At 31.8% G+C, this 17073-nt stretch overlaps 4 protein-coding genes across 6 annotated transcripts; 2 read left to right on the top strand and 2 right to left on the bottom strand.

The window, feature by feature from the left end:
• Positions 1 to 2822: 2822 nt before the first annotated feature.
• LOC108825366 (GDSL esterase/lipase At5g03610-like) lies at positions 2823 to 4855 on the top strand. Its single transcript, XM_018598662.2, has 4 exons — positions 2823 to 2951; positions 3610 to 3896; positions 4199 to 4499; positions 4677 to 4855. Exons 2-4 carry the CDS (start codon positions 3660 to 3662, stop codon positions 4844 to 4846), a joined length of 708 nt encoding a protein of 235 aa, XP_018454164.2. The 5' UTR covers positions 2823 to 2951; positions 3610 to 3659; the 3' UTR covers positions 4847 to 4855.
• An 853-nt stretch (positions 4856 to 5708) lies between these two features.
• On the bottom strand, positions 5709 to 6254 carry LOC108825364 (uncharacterized). The gene has a single exon (XM_018598661.1). The coding sequence runs from the start codon at positions 6252 to 6254 to the stop codon at positions 5709 to 5711; it is 546 nt and encodes a 181-aa protein (XP_018454163.1).
• Positions 6255 to 12074: 5820 nt separating this feature from the next.
• On the top strand, positions 12075 to 13020 carry LOC108825986 (protein MIZU-KUSSEI 1). Its single transcript, XM_018599345.2, has one exon. It carries the CDS (start codon positions 12194 to 12196, stop codon positions 12908 to 12910), a length of 717 nt encoding a protein of 238 aa, XP_018454847.2. The 5' UTR covers positions 12075 to 12193; the 3' UTR covers positions 12911 to 13020.
• Positions 13021 to 13300: 280 nt separating this feature from the next.
• On the bottom strand, positions 13301 to 16563 carry LOC108824366 (uncharacterized). Of its 3 annotated transcripts, none has more exons than XM_018597778.2 (12): positions 16387 to 16563; positions 16194 to 16300; positions 15813 to 15896; positions 15610 to 15726; positions 15322 to 15538; positions 15143 to 15237; positions 14751 to 15040; positions 14564 to 14663; positions 14426 to 14485; positions 14229 to 14312; positions 14012 to 14128; positions 13301 to 13780 (listed from the first exon to the last, which is right to left on the bottom strand). In XM_018597778.2, exons 2-12 carry the CDS (start codon positions 16275 to 16277, stop codon positions 13478 to 13480), a joined length of 1551 nt encoding a protein of 516 aa, XP_018453280.2. In that variant the 5' UTR covers positions 16278 to 16300; positions 16387 to 16563; the 3' UTR covers positions 13301 to 13477. The 3 variants fall into 3 exon arrangements, with proteins under 3 accessions (XP_018453280.2, XP_018453279.2, XP_056851313.1); XM_018597777.2 differs by having other exon boundaries at positions 14751 to 15043; positions 16387 to 16562; XM_056995333.1 differs by lacking the exon at positions 16387 to 16563 and having other exon boundaries at positions 14751 to 15043; positions 16194 to 16380.
• Positions 16564 to 17073: the final 510 nt, after the last annotated feature.

Here is a 17073-nt window from a genome sequence, read left to right as displayed (position 1 = left end):
AAGAGTTTCAATCATTTACCATTTTGTTTGATTTTATATTATCAAAATAAAATAAAAATCACATTAATCATATAGAATTTTTTAGATTTTGTATATGTTATACTTTTAATTTTACAAAACGGCTATAAATTATTAAAACAATAAAATATCACATTTAAATTTTTGTGGTCAATAGTTTTTTTTTTGTTATACCAAAATACAAATGATCATAAATCAATATGAGTAGGAAGTTTCATTTAATATACATTCAAAAAAAAAAAAATATATATATATATATATATATATATATATATATATATTTTTTTTTTTAATATCCTTGTCATCTATATATTGATAAAATTAAACTTTTTTACCATTTTATTTGATCAGATCATTAAAATATATTTTGCATATATTTGCTATTATCAAAAAAATCTAAAACACATTTTTATTTAATAATATTTTATAAAATCTCATTATGTGCAAGCCGTATATTATTAAAAAACGTTAATATTTTAAGAATGACCTATCTTCGCGCAAGACACAAATCTTTACTTAATATATTCATATTTGTAGTACATTATAAATATGTTATTTATCATTTTCTAATCATATATTAAAAATATGAATAAAATATATTTTACACAAATTATATTTCAACATTTATTCTAAAGTTAGTTATAATATGTAAAATATATTCTAACCAAACTAACCGAATATGTAATTTTTAATCTAATCTTTTTATAACTTACCAAACGCTATAATACTATTTAGATATAATTAGATATATTAAAATATAGGAAAACCGAGTATTGATGACACAATTGCCTAAAATATGTATTTGTTAAAGCCATTTTGTTAATTATGATTTGTTTAGCTATTGATATAAGATTATTTTTGATTTAGTTTTTTGGAACTGAATTAAACAAATCAAAAATAAAAAAACTTTCAACAATCAATTAAAAAGATTAATTAGACAGCTCTATTATGAATAACACATAAGCAAAATCATTAATTGATTTCTCAACTAATATCTAGGAGGATGACATTTGTTTCTTAGATAAGGATAGATTGTGATACAACCGAAGCAGACTAAAAAGATCTTACAACATATCCTTTTTTTAAGAAACAAATGTCAATGGTTCTTTTACTTACTGTATTTGTGCCAAATTATATATGATTCCAAATATATATATTTATAACTATATATTAACATATAGGAAAAATAGATATATTTATGGAAAATATGAAAATATATATTCCAAAGATTTTAATTCTTTGAGTAATCTATATCAAACTTTATATATTACATTTGGGAGTTTGAAAGATGAATCTAACTTTTAAAAATTATTTTAGGTTTAATTAAAAAATAAAAAACCTTTTGATTATATTATGTACAATTTAGTACAAGAAACAGGTTTTCAAACTATCTACGATTTAGAAACTTGAATTAAAGGTGTTCAATCTGATAAAAATCGTAACAACAAAAACCAAACTAACCGATTTTTTTTTTAAAATGTGGTATATGAATATGGTTCAGTATATAAACCAATCAAACCATATAAACCGAATAAACTGATTAATTAAAATATATTGTTTAATGTAAATTACATAATATAATTATATATATATGTAGTTTATTTTATTGATATGATCTTAAGGCTTTAATTTAAATAATTGGTTATTTCTAAGTACAGGCTTTCATTGACATATATTTGTGTTAAAATTTAGTATATTATTAATCTTTTTAATTTTCATCCCATGAATTTTTAATAATTATAATTTATTTAAAAATTAATTTTGATAGTTAAATAAAATAGAAAGAACATTCTATTTAAAAGTTAGAGTACTGTTTAATAAACTTTATTTTTAATTGTACAAAATTAAATTGACAAAATATTATAAAGATAAATATAGTTTAAGTTTTCTTGGTATAAAATTGAATAAACCAAAAATCGACAGTATATAAACCGAACCAAACCAAACCAAAATAGTTATGTTTTTGATATGATATCTATTTATAAATCAAAATAATGAAAAACCGAGCCGAGACCAGACTAAAATTGAATAAACCAAAAATCGATAGTATATATAAACTGAACCAAAGCAAAATATATATGATTTTAATATGGTATCTACTTTTTACAAACTAAAATATCAAAAAACCAGACCGAGACCTGATCGAAATCCGGATTGAATAACCCTATTTTGAATATATGTTTTTTTTACCTTTCTCACTCCACACAAAGCGTGGATCTCAACCTAATATCCTAGTAAAAAGAAGGTTTTTAATAAAAACTCTCAGAAAAGCTGTACATCTAAAACGTAAATAATGAGTTTTTTGTTAATTATACATTAATCCGAAGTTTTTTTCTTAAAATATTTCTCGATTAATATATAGAGGATTAGGGAACAAGGGGTAGTATTGGATATCGTAAGACTGCACGCTGAATTTTTATTAAAAATAATGAATTAAAATTATATATATACTTTAAGATTGATTATTTTGATATTTTCGGGTTTGTAGGCTTATAAAAAAGAAAGATTGCACTTCAGTTTCAGTCATCCCATCTCGTTGTCCGTCTCTCTAAACAATAAAATGAATTCCTTAAAGAAATTCTTGGCCTCGCTGTTACTGTTTATTTTTTCGTCCTTCCTCTTTGGTAACTCAATTATATGTACTTGTCACTGCAACAGATTCTTTAAAATCCATAAGACTAAATCTTTATATACAAATACAATTTCTTATATATCACTCTTTTTGGCAGGAGATATCGATGTAGTTGAGAGTGCAAGTCAGAATCATCGCTTTTCCGGTCGAAATAAATTGTTTGTGTTCGGAGATTCTTACGTCGATACTGGAAACACAAAACCTGATGGTAGGGGGGCATGGGCATTTCCTTACGGTATCACTTACCCGGGTAAACCCTCTGGCAGGTTCTCGGACGGCCACATCTCCACAGATTTTCTAGGTACTCCTCTATTATTTATCTTTATTTTTTTTTCTTTTGAAGCATAACGCTATAGCATTGTCTTCATTAACTTCAATTGAAAAAACTATTGACAGTTGAAGACTCTAGTTTAGCGAGGAAATTCACTACAGTCGTATGAAAAACTTGTGAAAGGAAAACACATACGTCATCTGTTTTAAATTAAATGTATTTGGAGGATAAGAAATTCCTGTTATAACCTCTTACTGTCTTCCCAGGTATATATATTTTTTTTTGAAATTCATATTTATATTTTTAATAAGTTAGATTGTATATGTTGAATTTGTTTGAGAACACGATGTCGTATTTCTTCTTTTTTTTTTAAACACTAACTGGTAAAAAAAAGAACGAAGAGGAATAATGCATTTTTAATGTTTTTAAAACAATTTACAATTTATAAGGAATTTTTTTTTTCATTCCTTCACATTTCTTTGACCCAAAAAAAAGAGGAATATAGAACAATATTATTCCTTACTAAATGTGATAAGGAATAATAATTTTTTGTCATTCCTATAATTTTATTTTTACAAGTTTTTTTCCTATTCGTTCCAGAAGTTCTTGTGAACATTACCGTGTTAATTTGTCTAATCATCGATATCCCTTATTTATTTGTAATGAGACGCATGTTTCCTCCCTACAGCCCAATTGCTAAGGATAAAGTTACCAGTGACCTACTCCAAGAAAGATGACATGGATACGACACGGTTACAATACGGAATGAGTTTTGCGTACGGAGGAACTGGAGTATTCGACACTAGGGCTAATTATCCTAACATGACAGTTCAGATCAATCTCTTCGAGCAACTCCTCGGCAATGTCTACTCTCCATCCGAACTTTCTTCGTCCGTCGCTCTCGTTAGTGTTGCTGGCAACGACTACATTACTTTCGTTCTCGCCCATCTTAATTCGCCTGCCGAATTATTATCAGTAAGATTAACTTGAACAAAAAAGTTATCTAGTAAGATTAGTAAACAGTATTGATAGCTATAATTCTATATGGTTAATTCTTGTTCGATTTTTTAGTCATAGAATTGTTTTATAACCGAATTTCTTTGAACAAAAAAGAACTAGATATGCAGTCGATATATCAGTTACTTACTGGTTTAGTATGTGAATTAAATTGAAAACTGGTCTTCGTCCTAGGCTAATAGCTTTAACCAGTGCACCATGATCACTTTGAGTGGTATAGACTTATAGTTATTTAAATTTTAACTATATTGCATTCTCAGGGGTTGAAATCATTCATCGAGAAAGTTGTGAATCAAATTGAGGTGGATTTGAGGCGTATCCGTACCTTGGGAGTGAAGAAGATAGCAATACCATCATTGACACCGGTCTGGTACACCCCCGCGCTTGCAAACCTCCCTGAATCTATCAAAAGCATTGTACCGGAGAAGGTAAAATACCACAACGACTTGTTGCAGAAATCAGTCGCCAAGCTTAACAATGAGTCCAATCATTCGGCTTTTACCATCATAGATTACTACAATACCTTCTTGGCTGTCTTCAACAACACAGGAGAAATCCCAGGTAAGAAAAGTTAAAAACAGTTTCTTTTTGTCTACATTTTCTTACTCCCCCAAAATCTAACATTTTTAACTCCTCTCCGCCGGAGCTTTTCATACTTCCCCAAAGTTTAACATTTTCATCTTTAATATGTATAATAATATAACCATATTATTAAGGCTTTGTACTCTGGAAATGCAGGGATTCTGCCGTTTAAAACCCCGTTCATAGAATGTTACAAGAATGGTACCGTATGTGATGATCCTAAGTCTGCTTTCTTCTGGGATCCAATTCACCCTACCCAAGAAGGATGGAAATCAGTTTACAAGGTTTTAAGAACAAATATCACCGCAGCTTTGACTAAAGCGTAAAACGTGTTTGAAATGTATTGTGTGTGGCATCTCTCGGTCTCTTGGGTGAACGAATAAAGACCTTTGGCTAATAAAATATTTAAAGCTTCTTTACTGGTCTTATAATTCTGAATGAGATCATAAATCTTGATGAATGTTCACTTAAAGCGAATTAACCAACCATCAGTACCAAATATTGACAAAATATAATAGATAATAACTTTTGACTCTTGTTGGGTTAACCAAGATGAAAGTTAAAACTGTCAAAGAGTTAGATAAGATGGATCTTCAAAGAAACATAGTCAAAAATGTCAAGATAATAATCCATACATGTAGTGCTTAACTTACTGACAATTCATTAAAAATGTAGTGTGAAACAATCGTACGTGTAACTAAAGACGAGGAACTACACGAAACAGGTCTCATAACCATCTTCGTATAACTTTGGTTTTAAAAACATTTCTATGAAACAATCTTTGTATAACCAAACTAAATCATATACGAAACCAGCCAACGACTACCAATAGCCACCATAAGGTTGCACGCCTTCATCTCTCCATCTCCTTGTCATACACGAAACAACTTATGTATAACTAAACAAAGCATTGATATACAAAATGATCTTCGTTCAGTAAACAAGTCAAATTATACGTAAAGATCTCTATATTTAAAAACACGACCATAACGGCCCATTTCCTTGGCCACAAGGCCGAGCAGCCATTTCCTCCTTAAGATTATTCGGCCTTATCCTCAACAATCAAATGCTAAACCAGAATGTCTAATCGTAACTACAAGTCAGTTTCCGACAAGACAAAATGATTTGCCGGTCATTTCTTAAACCAGAAACGTATTTTTTTTTGTAACACCAAATACTTCATTCAACTTAATCTTCAACGTTTAGTGTAGCTACAACAAACGGTTCGTTCAACAAAGCTTGCCTAGCTAGTGCATCGGCATCTTTGTTGTTTTCCCGTCGGATCCAAGAAAAGGAAATACAATCAAAAGCAAGACTAATGTTGCAAATATCAGCAATTACTCCATAGACTTCAGGGAAAGACGAGCCCGAGGTAATGGCTTTGACGAGCTGTAGGGAATCAGACTTTACGTGCACACGAAGGAATCCCTTTTTAATGCACAGAGTGATGGCTTCTCTTATTGCAAGTGCTTCCGCCACCAATGGTGAGCTGACAAAGTAGCAGTGCGCCATGTGTGAAGCTCTGTTTTGTCCTGTGTCCATGATCCAGCCCAAACCTGCAACCAAACGATCAGAATGCCAGGAAGCATCGGTGTTTACAGTAATGCAGTTGGACACTGTTTGATAGGAGGGGTGGACGGCATTTCGAGGAGGAGATGCAGTAGTGGTTTGAACCGTTAGCCACTCCCTAGCTGCCGAGAGAGCTTTAGTCAAAGTTTCCTCTGGCGTTATCATCTTGTTGTTGAAGAGGAGGTTATTCCTAGAGGTCCAGATGGCCCAGAGAATCCATGGCGCTAAAGGTCCCAATGCGATTCCCGAGGGTGGAAGGCAAGGACTCTAGAAGACTAGTAGATTTTGTCTCTTGCTGGCCCACTCTAAACCAGAAACGTATATCAAGCAAAAACTGGACGAAAACTCGATGCGTAAAAACTGTGATTTGAATCAAATGATAAAACTGATGGTCCAATCGTTGATGGACCAGAGCGTAAAGTCGGCCCAAGGCATAAAGGATTCAAAGTCAAAGTCGGATTTGGATTGCATGGAAATCAAGAGGATAATAACAAAAGAAGAAACAATGGAAAAAGAGGAGAGAGCTGAGGATATAAGACGAATCTCCACGAGAATAAAAAGACGACTGACTAATGAAGCTTCATAAAAAACTCAAAGGTCTTCACCAAAGGGAAGTATTGATATACTCATATACACAAGAACATATACAGAATAATAGGAATACGGCAATAACTTTAGTAATTAACCTTAGAGTTTAGAGGAATTCCTTTAGCAAACTTAGCTTTAGCGTATATTTCTGCCTTAGCTTCGCTTTACTTTAACTTCACTTGGAGACGAACTTTATGAAACAGTTCGATCTCTTGTACTTAACATTGTAAACGAACTACGATGGGGTTGATCCCTTCTCAAAGTGTACGTAGATAGGCTTACATAGGGTTAAACTCTAATCAATAAAACAAATCTACATCTTCCCTTATTTTAGTATGTTCTGTTTTTCCTAATTAAACCTCGAAACCTCCGTTCAATACAAAGTTAACATATGCGATCGTGCGGGTTTTGACTCCTATAAAGGTGCTAATGTGCAGGCTTACATAAACTTTCGCATGATACAATAATACAACGGTTATTGTTCACATTAATTCTTAATCGTTATGTTGTTTTCACAAAAAGAATATAAACGTTTAGGTAAATATATTTACTCTCCCATAATTTTTTGACATCAAAATGCTCAGACGGTCTAAACAAGAGCTGGTTTGTGAAGTCAAACCTAAATAGAATAATCAAATAAAAATGTTTCCTACAAAAATTCCTTGTTGTCTTAATAAAGACTTGGCATACTTTTCATTGTCCAAATAAGTGATTCAAGTTACGACGAAAATAACTCTTTTTCTTTAGTTTCTTATACCCATAAGTTGGATATGTCCCGACATGTCATTTGAAATCCATTCACAACCACTGAATCACAAAATAACATCCAAAAATCAGTGTGACCAAAATAAGTTTTTACTATAGTTAAATGACAATTTATCTTCACTTATAATTTTAGTTAATTATTTAATAAATATATAAAATAAATAAATATTCAAAAATCTGTAAAAAAAAATAAAATCAAAAATATTTTTATGATTTTTCAAATAGTTTTCATTTAAAAAAAATCTTTCAATTTTTTTTTCTAATTTTGGTTTTCATATTGTTTTTTTCTACAAGAATCAAAATTTGTTTTGAAAAAAAAAACATTTTTTCTTTAAAAGAAATGTAACACCTTCGTAGATGTGTATTGTAAATATAATTTTGAGTGTAAAAGTATGTATATTTTAAAAGAAAAAAAATCGAAATATGCATGTCATCTTCTCAAAATTGATTTATATGCATATTTGGGAAAATATTACTCAGTATTTAACATCTAGAGGTATTCAATCATGTATAACCTAACAAATTAAAATCAAACCGAATCAAATCGAAATAGAGAAAGTGGTTTGGATTTGGTAATATCAAAATATACTGAATGGATGTTACTTTTAAGAAATTTCTGTATATGGATTTGGTTTAGTATATAAACCGATCAAACTGAATAAATCGATTAGTTAAAATATAGTAGTATAATTATATATAAAGTATGTAATATATTTAATTTATATATACATATTTTATTTTATTGATATGATCTTCATACTCAAAATGATGACTTTAGTAAATTTTTGTCAACGATTTTAGTAATTTAATCTGTTGTTTTAAGTTAAAAGTTTCATTTTTTATCAAATTTAAACAAATATAATTTTACTTTTTGTTGACAAATATGTATGCTAATATCTAGTTATTTAATAGTATTATGAAATACTAATTTTTATTTTATGAAAATAATTATTATAATTAACTTAATATGTTTACTAATTATTCTAAATAGGAAAAGAAAAAGAAAAAATATTTTATTTAAAAACTGAAATAACATCATATTTTATTAAAGGTGATTATAATCATATAAAGTAAAACTCATAAAATGTTATAAAATATAAATATATTTATGGTTTTTTGGTATAAAACCGAGTAAGCAAAAAAAATGTATATAAACCGAACCAAACTAAAGTAGATTTGTTTAATATGGTAGCTATTTTTTATAAACCGAAATACTGAAAACCCAAAAAAAACTGAAACCGAACCGAAATCCGGATTGAACACCTCTAAATTAACATCTCTCGAAAATTTACAAATATTATTTTAAATATGTATAAATCTTTATAAAATTTATATATCAAATTAATGAAGGTCTTTCGATAAGAAGATAGTATACATTTAAGCGTATCTTATTGAATATACATATGATTCATATTCAGTAAGATGTTCATAAATATATATTATATATTAATAAAGTTTTTCTTAAATTTACATTTAAAAGTTCATATTTATAAAAAAAAAGTCCTTAAATTTTAGGAAGATATTATACATATCTGTCACTATATTCTTAAATTTTGGAAACATGTTATAATTATTCAGGAAATTTTTCATTGACTCAAATTCAAAAAGATATTATCACATTCGTGAAGTTTTGCTTAAACTCTAATTCAAGAAGATATTATAATTACGAGTTTTAAGTAATGTCTTAGTTCACACCCACATAGGTAAAAATCCTGGGCGCAACAAGGAACTTATTGTAACGTCTGATATTTGTGGTATATGATAATGTATGTTGACAGATTTTTTTTAAAAAAATGATTTGACTAAAGAACTCTACAGTTCAACGTGTTTGAACTTGAATAACTAAAAAATGGATGATTTATTAAGAAATGATTCGCGATAATCATGCAGTAAAACAAAAATATGAGGAAAAAAATCATGTAGTGATAACAGAATTAGTAAATAAATTTTTCGAACCTCCAAAATATTAATACACACAAACGGAATACAGTCTCTGATGGATGCGAGAGGCCTATTAACAACAGTTGGTCGGAGTGTTATTTCTTTCTTTTTTGATAACCGTGGTGTGGTTCCAAAAGTTTTTTTAGATCAAAGGCCTAATCACACGAATTTTGTAAAATCTGTATTTTCTGACCACTTAAAATGTTCCGGATGGTCAAGAGAAATCGAATCCAGAACGGTACTCATAGTTGTGAGTTTTTTACCACATGCAATGAATGAATTTAGATTAGTACGTCTCATTTGCAACTACTAACTAGTTGTGGCTGTCAATAGTGATGTCCCCATTAAAGAGAAGTATGTTCGATAAGTTAGTGCCCATACGATGACATTGTTATAAAGTTAGTGGATAAAACGAAAGAAATATAGAAAGAATTCATAAAGATGAGTCTTCACAATAATTAGTGGTTGCTTTATTGAGTCTAACACAGACATCGGCACATGCCCTTATGCCAAACCACCGTTCCTTTTCCTTCTCTCTTTCATTTTGCCCCCGTTTTCAAACTCCCATCACACATAAACATTTTATAAATTTCATAAAATTTCACTTTTATGAATAGAACATAATTTTGGCCTATCTTTGATGTAAGGCGGTAAACTTAACGAAAGTAGTTTAATTGGTTGATTTTTTTGTCAGTAGATTAGACTCAGAAGCAGATACTTTTTCTGTTTTAAAAGAGTGTCATATATAAATTTTCCCCTCAAGTACCACTAGCCCAATCTCATATAATAATATGCATATGCTTCTTTGTCATTTCCTCTCTTTTTGTGCACATGCATATGTTTATCATTGTTGTGAAGCGATGAAGAGATATCTAGTTACAAATTAGAACCCTGAATTAGATTATGGTATAATCTGGTAAGTTTTGTTTCTTAGTGATGACCCCTTCCCTTTTCTCCATTCCATTATGAAATATCATTAAAAGAAATATTGTTTTCTATGATTAAATATAGATATATGGTCACGTTCATCTTTTTCGTTACCATCGTTTTCATGATGTTGCGCTGTGTAGACCTCCTTCGAAAAGTTTAACGCTCTTTTTGTTGAAAGTTGTGACGCTCTTTCCATTGAATCTATACAGTATCTTTATCCTGAGAGTGATTTTACACATGAAAACGATCAAAAAGGAAAAACGTATTTTTTTAACAAGAAACAAGCATTATACGGGATTGAAGCGAGCAGTGATATGCAGTGATGACATTAACATTAACATAAAGTATTAGATTATATGTTTTTGTCAAGTAAAGACAATATTAAACTTGAAATAATGGTATACATGATCAGTGCCAGCCTTGCTAATTTGGTGGCCTAACGAACATTAGCACAACAATACAACATAGCCCTATATTTTAACTACCAAACGATTTGAACTATATTTGTTTACCTATAACTGATTATAACATAACATTATATATTTTATGTATTTTAAAAATAAAAGCAAAGATGATCCCGTATTTAACAAAAAAAATGAAATGATGGTATATATGATGATTCTAAACAAAACACACGCACGCAAAAAATCGAAATAGTATTATATCAAGGAACCACTCAGCTGAGAATCTGCTCATAGAAACAAAAACGATACACAAAATGTACACCCATTTTGATAAATATAGGTAAACATGAATGTAGAAGCTTTAGCTCTCCGATCGGCTCTACTCTCAGCAGGAAATCTAGGGCTCCCAAAGCTTCGGTGTTTCTCTGACAATGAAACGCTCATTCGAGCTATCAACGGTGACATGCAGGTCAAAGAAATCTTCGGTATCCTCATGGATATCAAGCAACTCTTCTCTGCTTTCATCGCCATCTCCTTCTCTCACTTTTTTCTCGATCTCTGAATGTGGAAACTGATGGGCTAGCCAAACAGTTACTTTCTTTTTTTTTGTATTTGGACTCCTTTGTAGACTGATACTGGACCTGAGGTCTTTTCTCTATTTTAATTGAAGTATGTATTTCACAAAAAAAAAAAGGTAAACATGAATGTATTATAGAAACAAAAACGAAACACAAAATGTACACCCATTTTGATAAATCAAGGTAAACATGAATGTATTATAAAAAAAGGTCCAAATTTTAATACATATACATATATTAGATCGACAATATGCTTATACAAATTCAAATTTAGGATCGTGTTCCCTTTTGTTTAAAGACCACTAATATATCAGAGACGGACTTGTCTGTAGGAATGCAAGAAGAATAGCCGAAGTCAATTTTAAATATAAAGACTGCAAGATTTATAAAAACTTCAAATTTTCTGAAGGAAATCCAATTTTCCTGTAGAACCCTGAATAATCTTCGACCAGTTATGGCTATAAGATATTAGTCACAATTCTATAATTTTATTAGAACTTCGCTCTAGAAGAATATCTAATAACTGAATTTAATTGATATAATCATGTAAGTAAAGGTAGAAGCGCTGAAATTGATGTTTACAACAATCGATTTGAAAAGCCATGCATTCTTGTCGTCTAAATCATAAACCAGGAAAAGAAACAATGTGAAAATAGTGGCTTCTCCAATTTGGTTTCCCTTTTTAAAAAGATTCCGAAACCAAATGACAAACCATCTTCCTAACTTAGTAGTAGTACTAGACCCCCCTCCCCCTCCCTTCCCCACCCCACTAGTGATGTATCTTTCTATATATAATTTATATTAATATGCTCAACCTTGTATTCATCCAATCATCCTACACATATTCATAACAACACCAAGAAAGGTGAGTACAAGAAAGGAGAAACAAGTAAAAGCTATGCCAATCCGATCTAGCCCTTTCTTCAATATGGAGAGCTCGGCTGTGCTCTCTATGTTGCGGCACACCGGCAAGTCCATGGATTCTACACATCCGAAGAAATCTTCTGGAAGCATCGGTGGCGGGGTTCTCAAAATGTTCAAGCTCTTGCCAATGCTATCATCTGGTTGCAAGATGGTGAGCTTGTTAAGTAGAGGGCATCGAAAACCCTTACTTAAAGACTTTGCAACCACGGGAACAATATTCGGATTTCGCAAGGGAAGAGTCTTTCTTGCAATACAAGAAGATCCTCATTGCCTGCCAACGTTCATCATCGAGCTCCCCATGCTGACCTCTGCGCTGCAGAAGGAGATGGCCTCGGAGACCGTGAGGATTGCGCTAGAAAGCGAGACGAAGACACCGAGGAAGAAGGTGTTGGAGGAGTTTGTGTGGGGGATTTACTGTAACGGACGGAAAATAGGGTATTCGATAAGGAGAAAGAACATGAGCGACGAGGAGATGTATGTGATTGATGCACTAAGAGGTGTTTCCATGGGAGCTGGAGTCTTACCATGTAGAGACCAATACGAGCAAGAGACGGAAGGAGAAATGACTTACATGAGAGCTCGATTCGATAGAGTTGTTGGGTCTAAGGACTCTGAAGCATTGTATATGATTAACCCTGAAGGTAGTGGTCAGGGTACAGAGCTTAGTATCTTCTTTCTCAGATCTCATTAACTGTTGTTACCCTTTTTTTTCATTTTGACGTCCGTTTTTACTCTGTTTTAAAGTCAATTAAATGGTGATAAAAATATTTCGTTAGAAATATATTTCAAAACTTGAAGATTTTTTTTTTAAAGAAGTATGCATTTAGTTATTTATTTTTATTAACATGGGTATCTTAGACTTGCGAAATGATTCAGGCGAATTAATTTCCAAGTAAAAATATCATTGATAAAAACTGGAACAGACTAAAAAACATACACACTTCCGAGTTTCAAAGATTGTTGACATGTACCACACTACAAACAGAGAACAAATATTTACTTCAACCAGGATATTGTGATCGCTCTATAATTTGAGCCTGCAAAGAACTGTATTTTGTACATACCCAAAAGTTCTGTGGAATGGAAAACTCCAGAAATACCAAACTGAAATAACTTCACTTTCCACTTATTTATGTGCTTTTCCTAAACATATACTGCTGCAAAAGAAAATACTATCTGAACCACAGCCAAAAGAAAAGTACTAATTTCAACTTTTTAAGGGAGTAAGAAAAACAAAGTCCTTTTGAAAAGAACATTTTCAGATGGAGAAAAGGTATCTAAAACTGAAGTCATAAGGGATAATATGGATACGCGTCGAAGCAGGGGACTGAGACATCCCTTGTTGAAGACAGTTGAGAGCATCTTTTCCTAACTCAGTAGGCAACTGAAGGCAAATCCAGTCAAGCAATGATTCGGCATCCTTTGCAAAGTCATGACTGTACCACTCCATCAGTTTCGGTATCCCCATTTTTGTCGTTGATATCCCTACTGATGCTTCCAAATACTCTCTTTTCGCCGCCTCCAATTCCTCCTCCACTTTGCCCGCAGTGTACACCCGTACCTTCATAAGGTTTCAGAGAATAAGACCTCAATTAACAAAACATAATACTTTGTTGATAACAAATTATCGCATTTTTTTTATTCTATTGATTCTTGTTTATTAAACTCATTCTATGTATAAGATTTTTATTTTAACTGCAGAAGTCATAGCTTTATTTAAGAAAAAAAACAAGAATTTACCAAATATAAACGCAAACGTAACAAACAATAGAAACCTAAAGCATCTACTTACAGCGGGTGAGGACCAGCTACCACATGAGAGAGCAAATGTTACAAGTGGCTCTGAAAATTCCAATCCGAACCTACTTCTCGCAGCCATTTCATTTTTCTTTGAACCTCTCGGGAAAATCTGATAGATCAAGCCAGAAATGTAAAAGTATAAAGTTATTTTCATTAATGATATTGACAACTCTAGAAAAAGGGAAGAGACCAGCGAACAAAGAGCTTACATATTTTGAGTGATATGGCAAGCGAAGGATGAAGTGTTCAATAGTAATTGCATTGAGAAAGTGTCCCCCTACATTTATAGACGCCTGCAAGCACACCACAGCACAACAAACCCATGGGACTATCTCAGTTAGAAACACTGAATGTTTTTAGGAAAGTTCATCAGACTTCATGCAGAAAGTTCTGATCATAGGCTTACCTTTCGCATTAGTGTAACCACCAGCTCAGGGCTCTCTGGTATTCCATGTTCAAGAAAACCCTAGTGAATTCAAGGTAATACTAGTTATAATCAAGTCATCAAGACAGGAACATATAATATATATTGCTTAGTGCTTACATTCATCATGCAGCTGTTATAAATATTTATCCAGAAAGCTAACTTCTCCTGCTGATTAAGTTTCTGCAGGTTAACTGAAGAAAGCCTTCCAAGAAGATCTCTGAGAAAAAAATAACGAATAATGAAATCAACTCAAGAATATTTCACTTTTTGAAGTAGTATATATACAAAATTAAACGACGCTTACCTAAGTTGACGAATGAGAAAGGTATATGAACTTGACATTCTATTTTGGTTAACTGAAGCTGCTTTAACATCAATAAAGTTCTTATATGGACCAATATCTCTGCTTCTGAAACTGGAGCAAATTCCATAAGGATCCCTGGATGTCGTATCTTTCTCATTTTCCTGACATCTCATGAAAATGCTAAAAAGACATTTAACTAAATCCTCAGAAATTTTATTTGGGTCACATTTTTCATCAGCTCCACCATAAGACATCGGCTCTGCTTTTGTTTTGCGAGGCCTTGGACTTTCCTGCTGGAGTTATTATGTAAAAATAATTGAAAAGTAAATTCTCCAAATTCAAAAATAAAAATGCAATTTAAACATACAAACTATATTACTATGTATGTATACCTGAGCTTTTAAACTCTTATTAAGTTGTTTATCAGCAATATCCATGTTGATTGTAGCATTAGCACTCAGCTGGTTGTTTTTAACCCCTCGACTCTCTACAAAAGAGAACACTATAACATTAGTCTAGATGACACAAATTCACTTTAAACTTCTCTCATTTAGAACTCTTAAAACGTCACCTTTAACAGACAGCGTTTTCGGAGAAAAAGGCAACTCAGATTCTCTAGCATTATTACTTGAAGCTGAGCTGGGATCAGGCAAAAGGGATTCTATACTTGTTCTGGAAGATGTAAATGCCGCTTCTTGATATAGTTCTTGTCTAAAATGCACAATATGTTCTTCTAACCGAACAATTTCCTCTTCAAGAATAGCCACTTCTGCAAGTAGTTGCAAAGTCTACAAGAACGAATCAAGATCAATCCCAATTTAATCAGAGAGGCATTAATTTTGTTTTGTGAGGTACTAACCATTGGAGGGAGAAACGGAGGAAGACGAGGAAGTGCTCCAAGAGGTCTGTTAAATGCTCTTTCCATTGCTCGGTGAATGTTCTCTTCAAGTCTAAGCTTCTTCCTCAGTTTTTCAACCTTTGAGCAAAATTTATATCCACTCTTAGAAACTTCAAAACAAAAGTGGACAGTAACTACCAAAAAAAAAGAGAGTCGACGGTTACATCTTGTTGCAGAGCAGTGATTATCTCTCGATTCAGCGTCTTTCGATTTATAAAACTATTTTCACCACCGTTTAATTTCTTACCCTGTGCATCAAAAAGCTCATGCATCTTAATTTTGTAACAATTCAACAATCTCAGAACCAGACGGATCTTCAATAAAAAAATTACAAGAAATGGAAAAAAAAATCTATGGTAAAAATGGAAGGATCAGATTTTGAAAACTTTATTTTCAAGATCACAGAAAACAAAATCTCAGTTCATATTTAACTGAAGAATACAAAAACGAAACGATGATCAGACTTTGAGTATCCGTAAAATTACAACAAATTACAAATTAGAAGGAAAAAAAACAGATCAAAACGATTAGAATTCCTAACTCACAATTTCGGTATGTGTTGATGAAGGAGCTTTTGCGCCTCTTGTACTACTACCATTACTGCTGCTGCTGCTGCTATTACTCATCATCGTCTTCGTCACAGAATCTAAATCTGCAGAATCCAAATTCAAATGATTAACCACAGAGGAACGATAATATTCAAATGACGATCAAATTTAATTTGAAGCTTGAGATTACATCTGGAATTATGGAAGCTGGTTTAATAATTAATATTTGCAGAGAGTGTTTGTTTGTATGTATAGATGGAGACAGTTGCAGAAGATGAAGATTTGGTGTGTTAGTTTCGTCTTCAGCTTCCTTGTAAGGTCTTTCTTGATTTGTTTTATGTAATAAGTGAGGGATATCAGAAGGAGCGGTGAAACGGTCGGTCGCCTGTAATTTATATTTTAAAAATTATTAAATACTTTTTGTTAATTATGTTTTAATAAGTATCATCCATGGTCGTATTCGTTAATTAGATTTGTGATGGTCAGGACCAGGAGCCACATAGTATGGTGGCTAGTCCACTTTTAGCCGAATACTCTCGGCATCATGGTACAACATCTTTTTCTCTTTAGAGAAGTTAAAATGCACATGGTCCCGGACGTATAGCGGTATATAGGCCAACACAACAATAAAGGATAAACATTTTTTTGTAAAAAAATAATAGTGTTGCCATCCGATCGGTTACACAATTTATTCAAGGCGTTATAGTTTTTAGTGCTACAAATAAAATTGTTAAAGAAAATTGGAAAAGATATGCCATTATCAACAGGATTTAGTAAATAGAGATATCCTAAGATATCCCATAAATATAAAAGATATCCCATAAAAAACATCTATCACAAAAATAGTTTTGAGGGCCACAATAACCAACATAGGTTT

This window comes from Raphanus sativus, chromosome 9, assembly GCF_000801105.2.
Source record: "Raphanus sativus cultivar WK10039 chromosome 9, ASM80110v3, whole genome shotgun sequence".
In the NCBI taxonomy this organism is placed as follows: domain Eukaryota; kingdom Viridiplantae; phylum Streptophyta; class Magnoliopsida; order Brassicales; family Brassicaceae; genus Raphanus; species Raphanus sativus.
The sequence above is the reverse complement of the archived record's forward strand: the minus strand, read 5'-3'. Positions and strand labels throughout refer to the sequence as shown.

Bases quoted from the DNA above. Each gene is read 5' to 3' on its own strand.
- LOC108825366 (XM_018598662.2), top strand. From the start codon at position 3,660: ATGGATACGACACGGTTACAATACGGAATGAGTTTTGCGTACGGAGGA. The intron at 3,897-4,198 runs GTAAGATTAACT...TTGCATTCTCAG, and splicing joins CGCCTGCCGAATTATTATCA to GGGTTGAAATCATTCATCGA. The intron at 4,500-4,676 runs GTAAGAAAAGTT...CTGGAAATGCAG, and splicing joins CAACACAGGAGAAATCCCAG to GGATTCTGCCGTTTAAAACC.
- LOC108825364 (XM_018598661.1), bottom strand. From the start codon at position 6,254: ATGATAACGCCAGAGGAAACTTTGACTAAAGCTCTCTCGGCAGCTAGG.
- LOC108825986 (XM_018599345.2), top strand. From the start codon at position 12,194: ATGCCAATCCGATCTAGCCCTTTCTTCAATATGGAGAGCTCGGCTGTG.
- LOC108824366 (XM_018597777.2), bottom strand. From the start codon at position 16,277: ATGATGAGTAATAGCAGCAGCAGCAGCAGTAATGGTAGTAGTACAAGA. The intron at 15,539-15,609 runs GTTAGTACCTCA...TCGTTCTTGTAG, and splicing joins CTCCGTTTCTCCCTCCAATG to ACTTTGCAACTACTTGCAGA. The intron at 13,781-14,011 runs GTAAGTAGATGC...AACCTTATGAAG, and splicing joins GTAGCTGGTCCTCACCCGCT to GTACGGGTGTACACTGCGGG.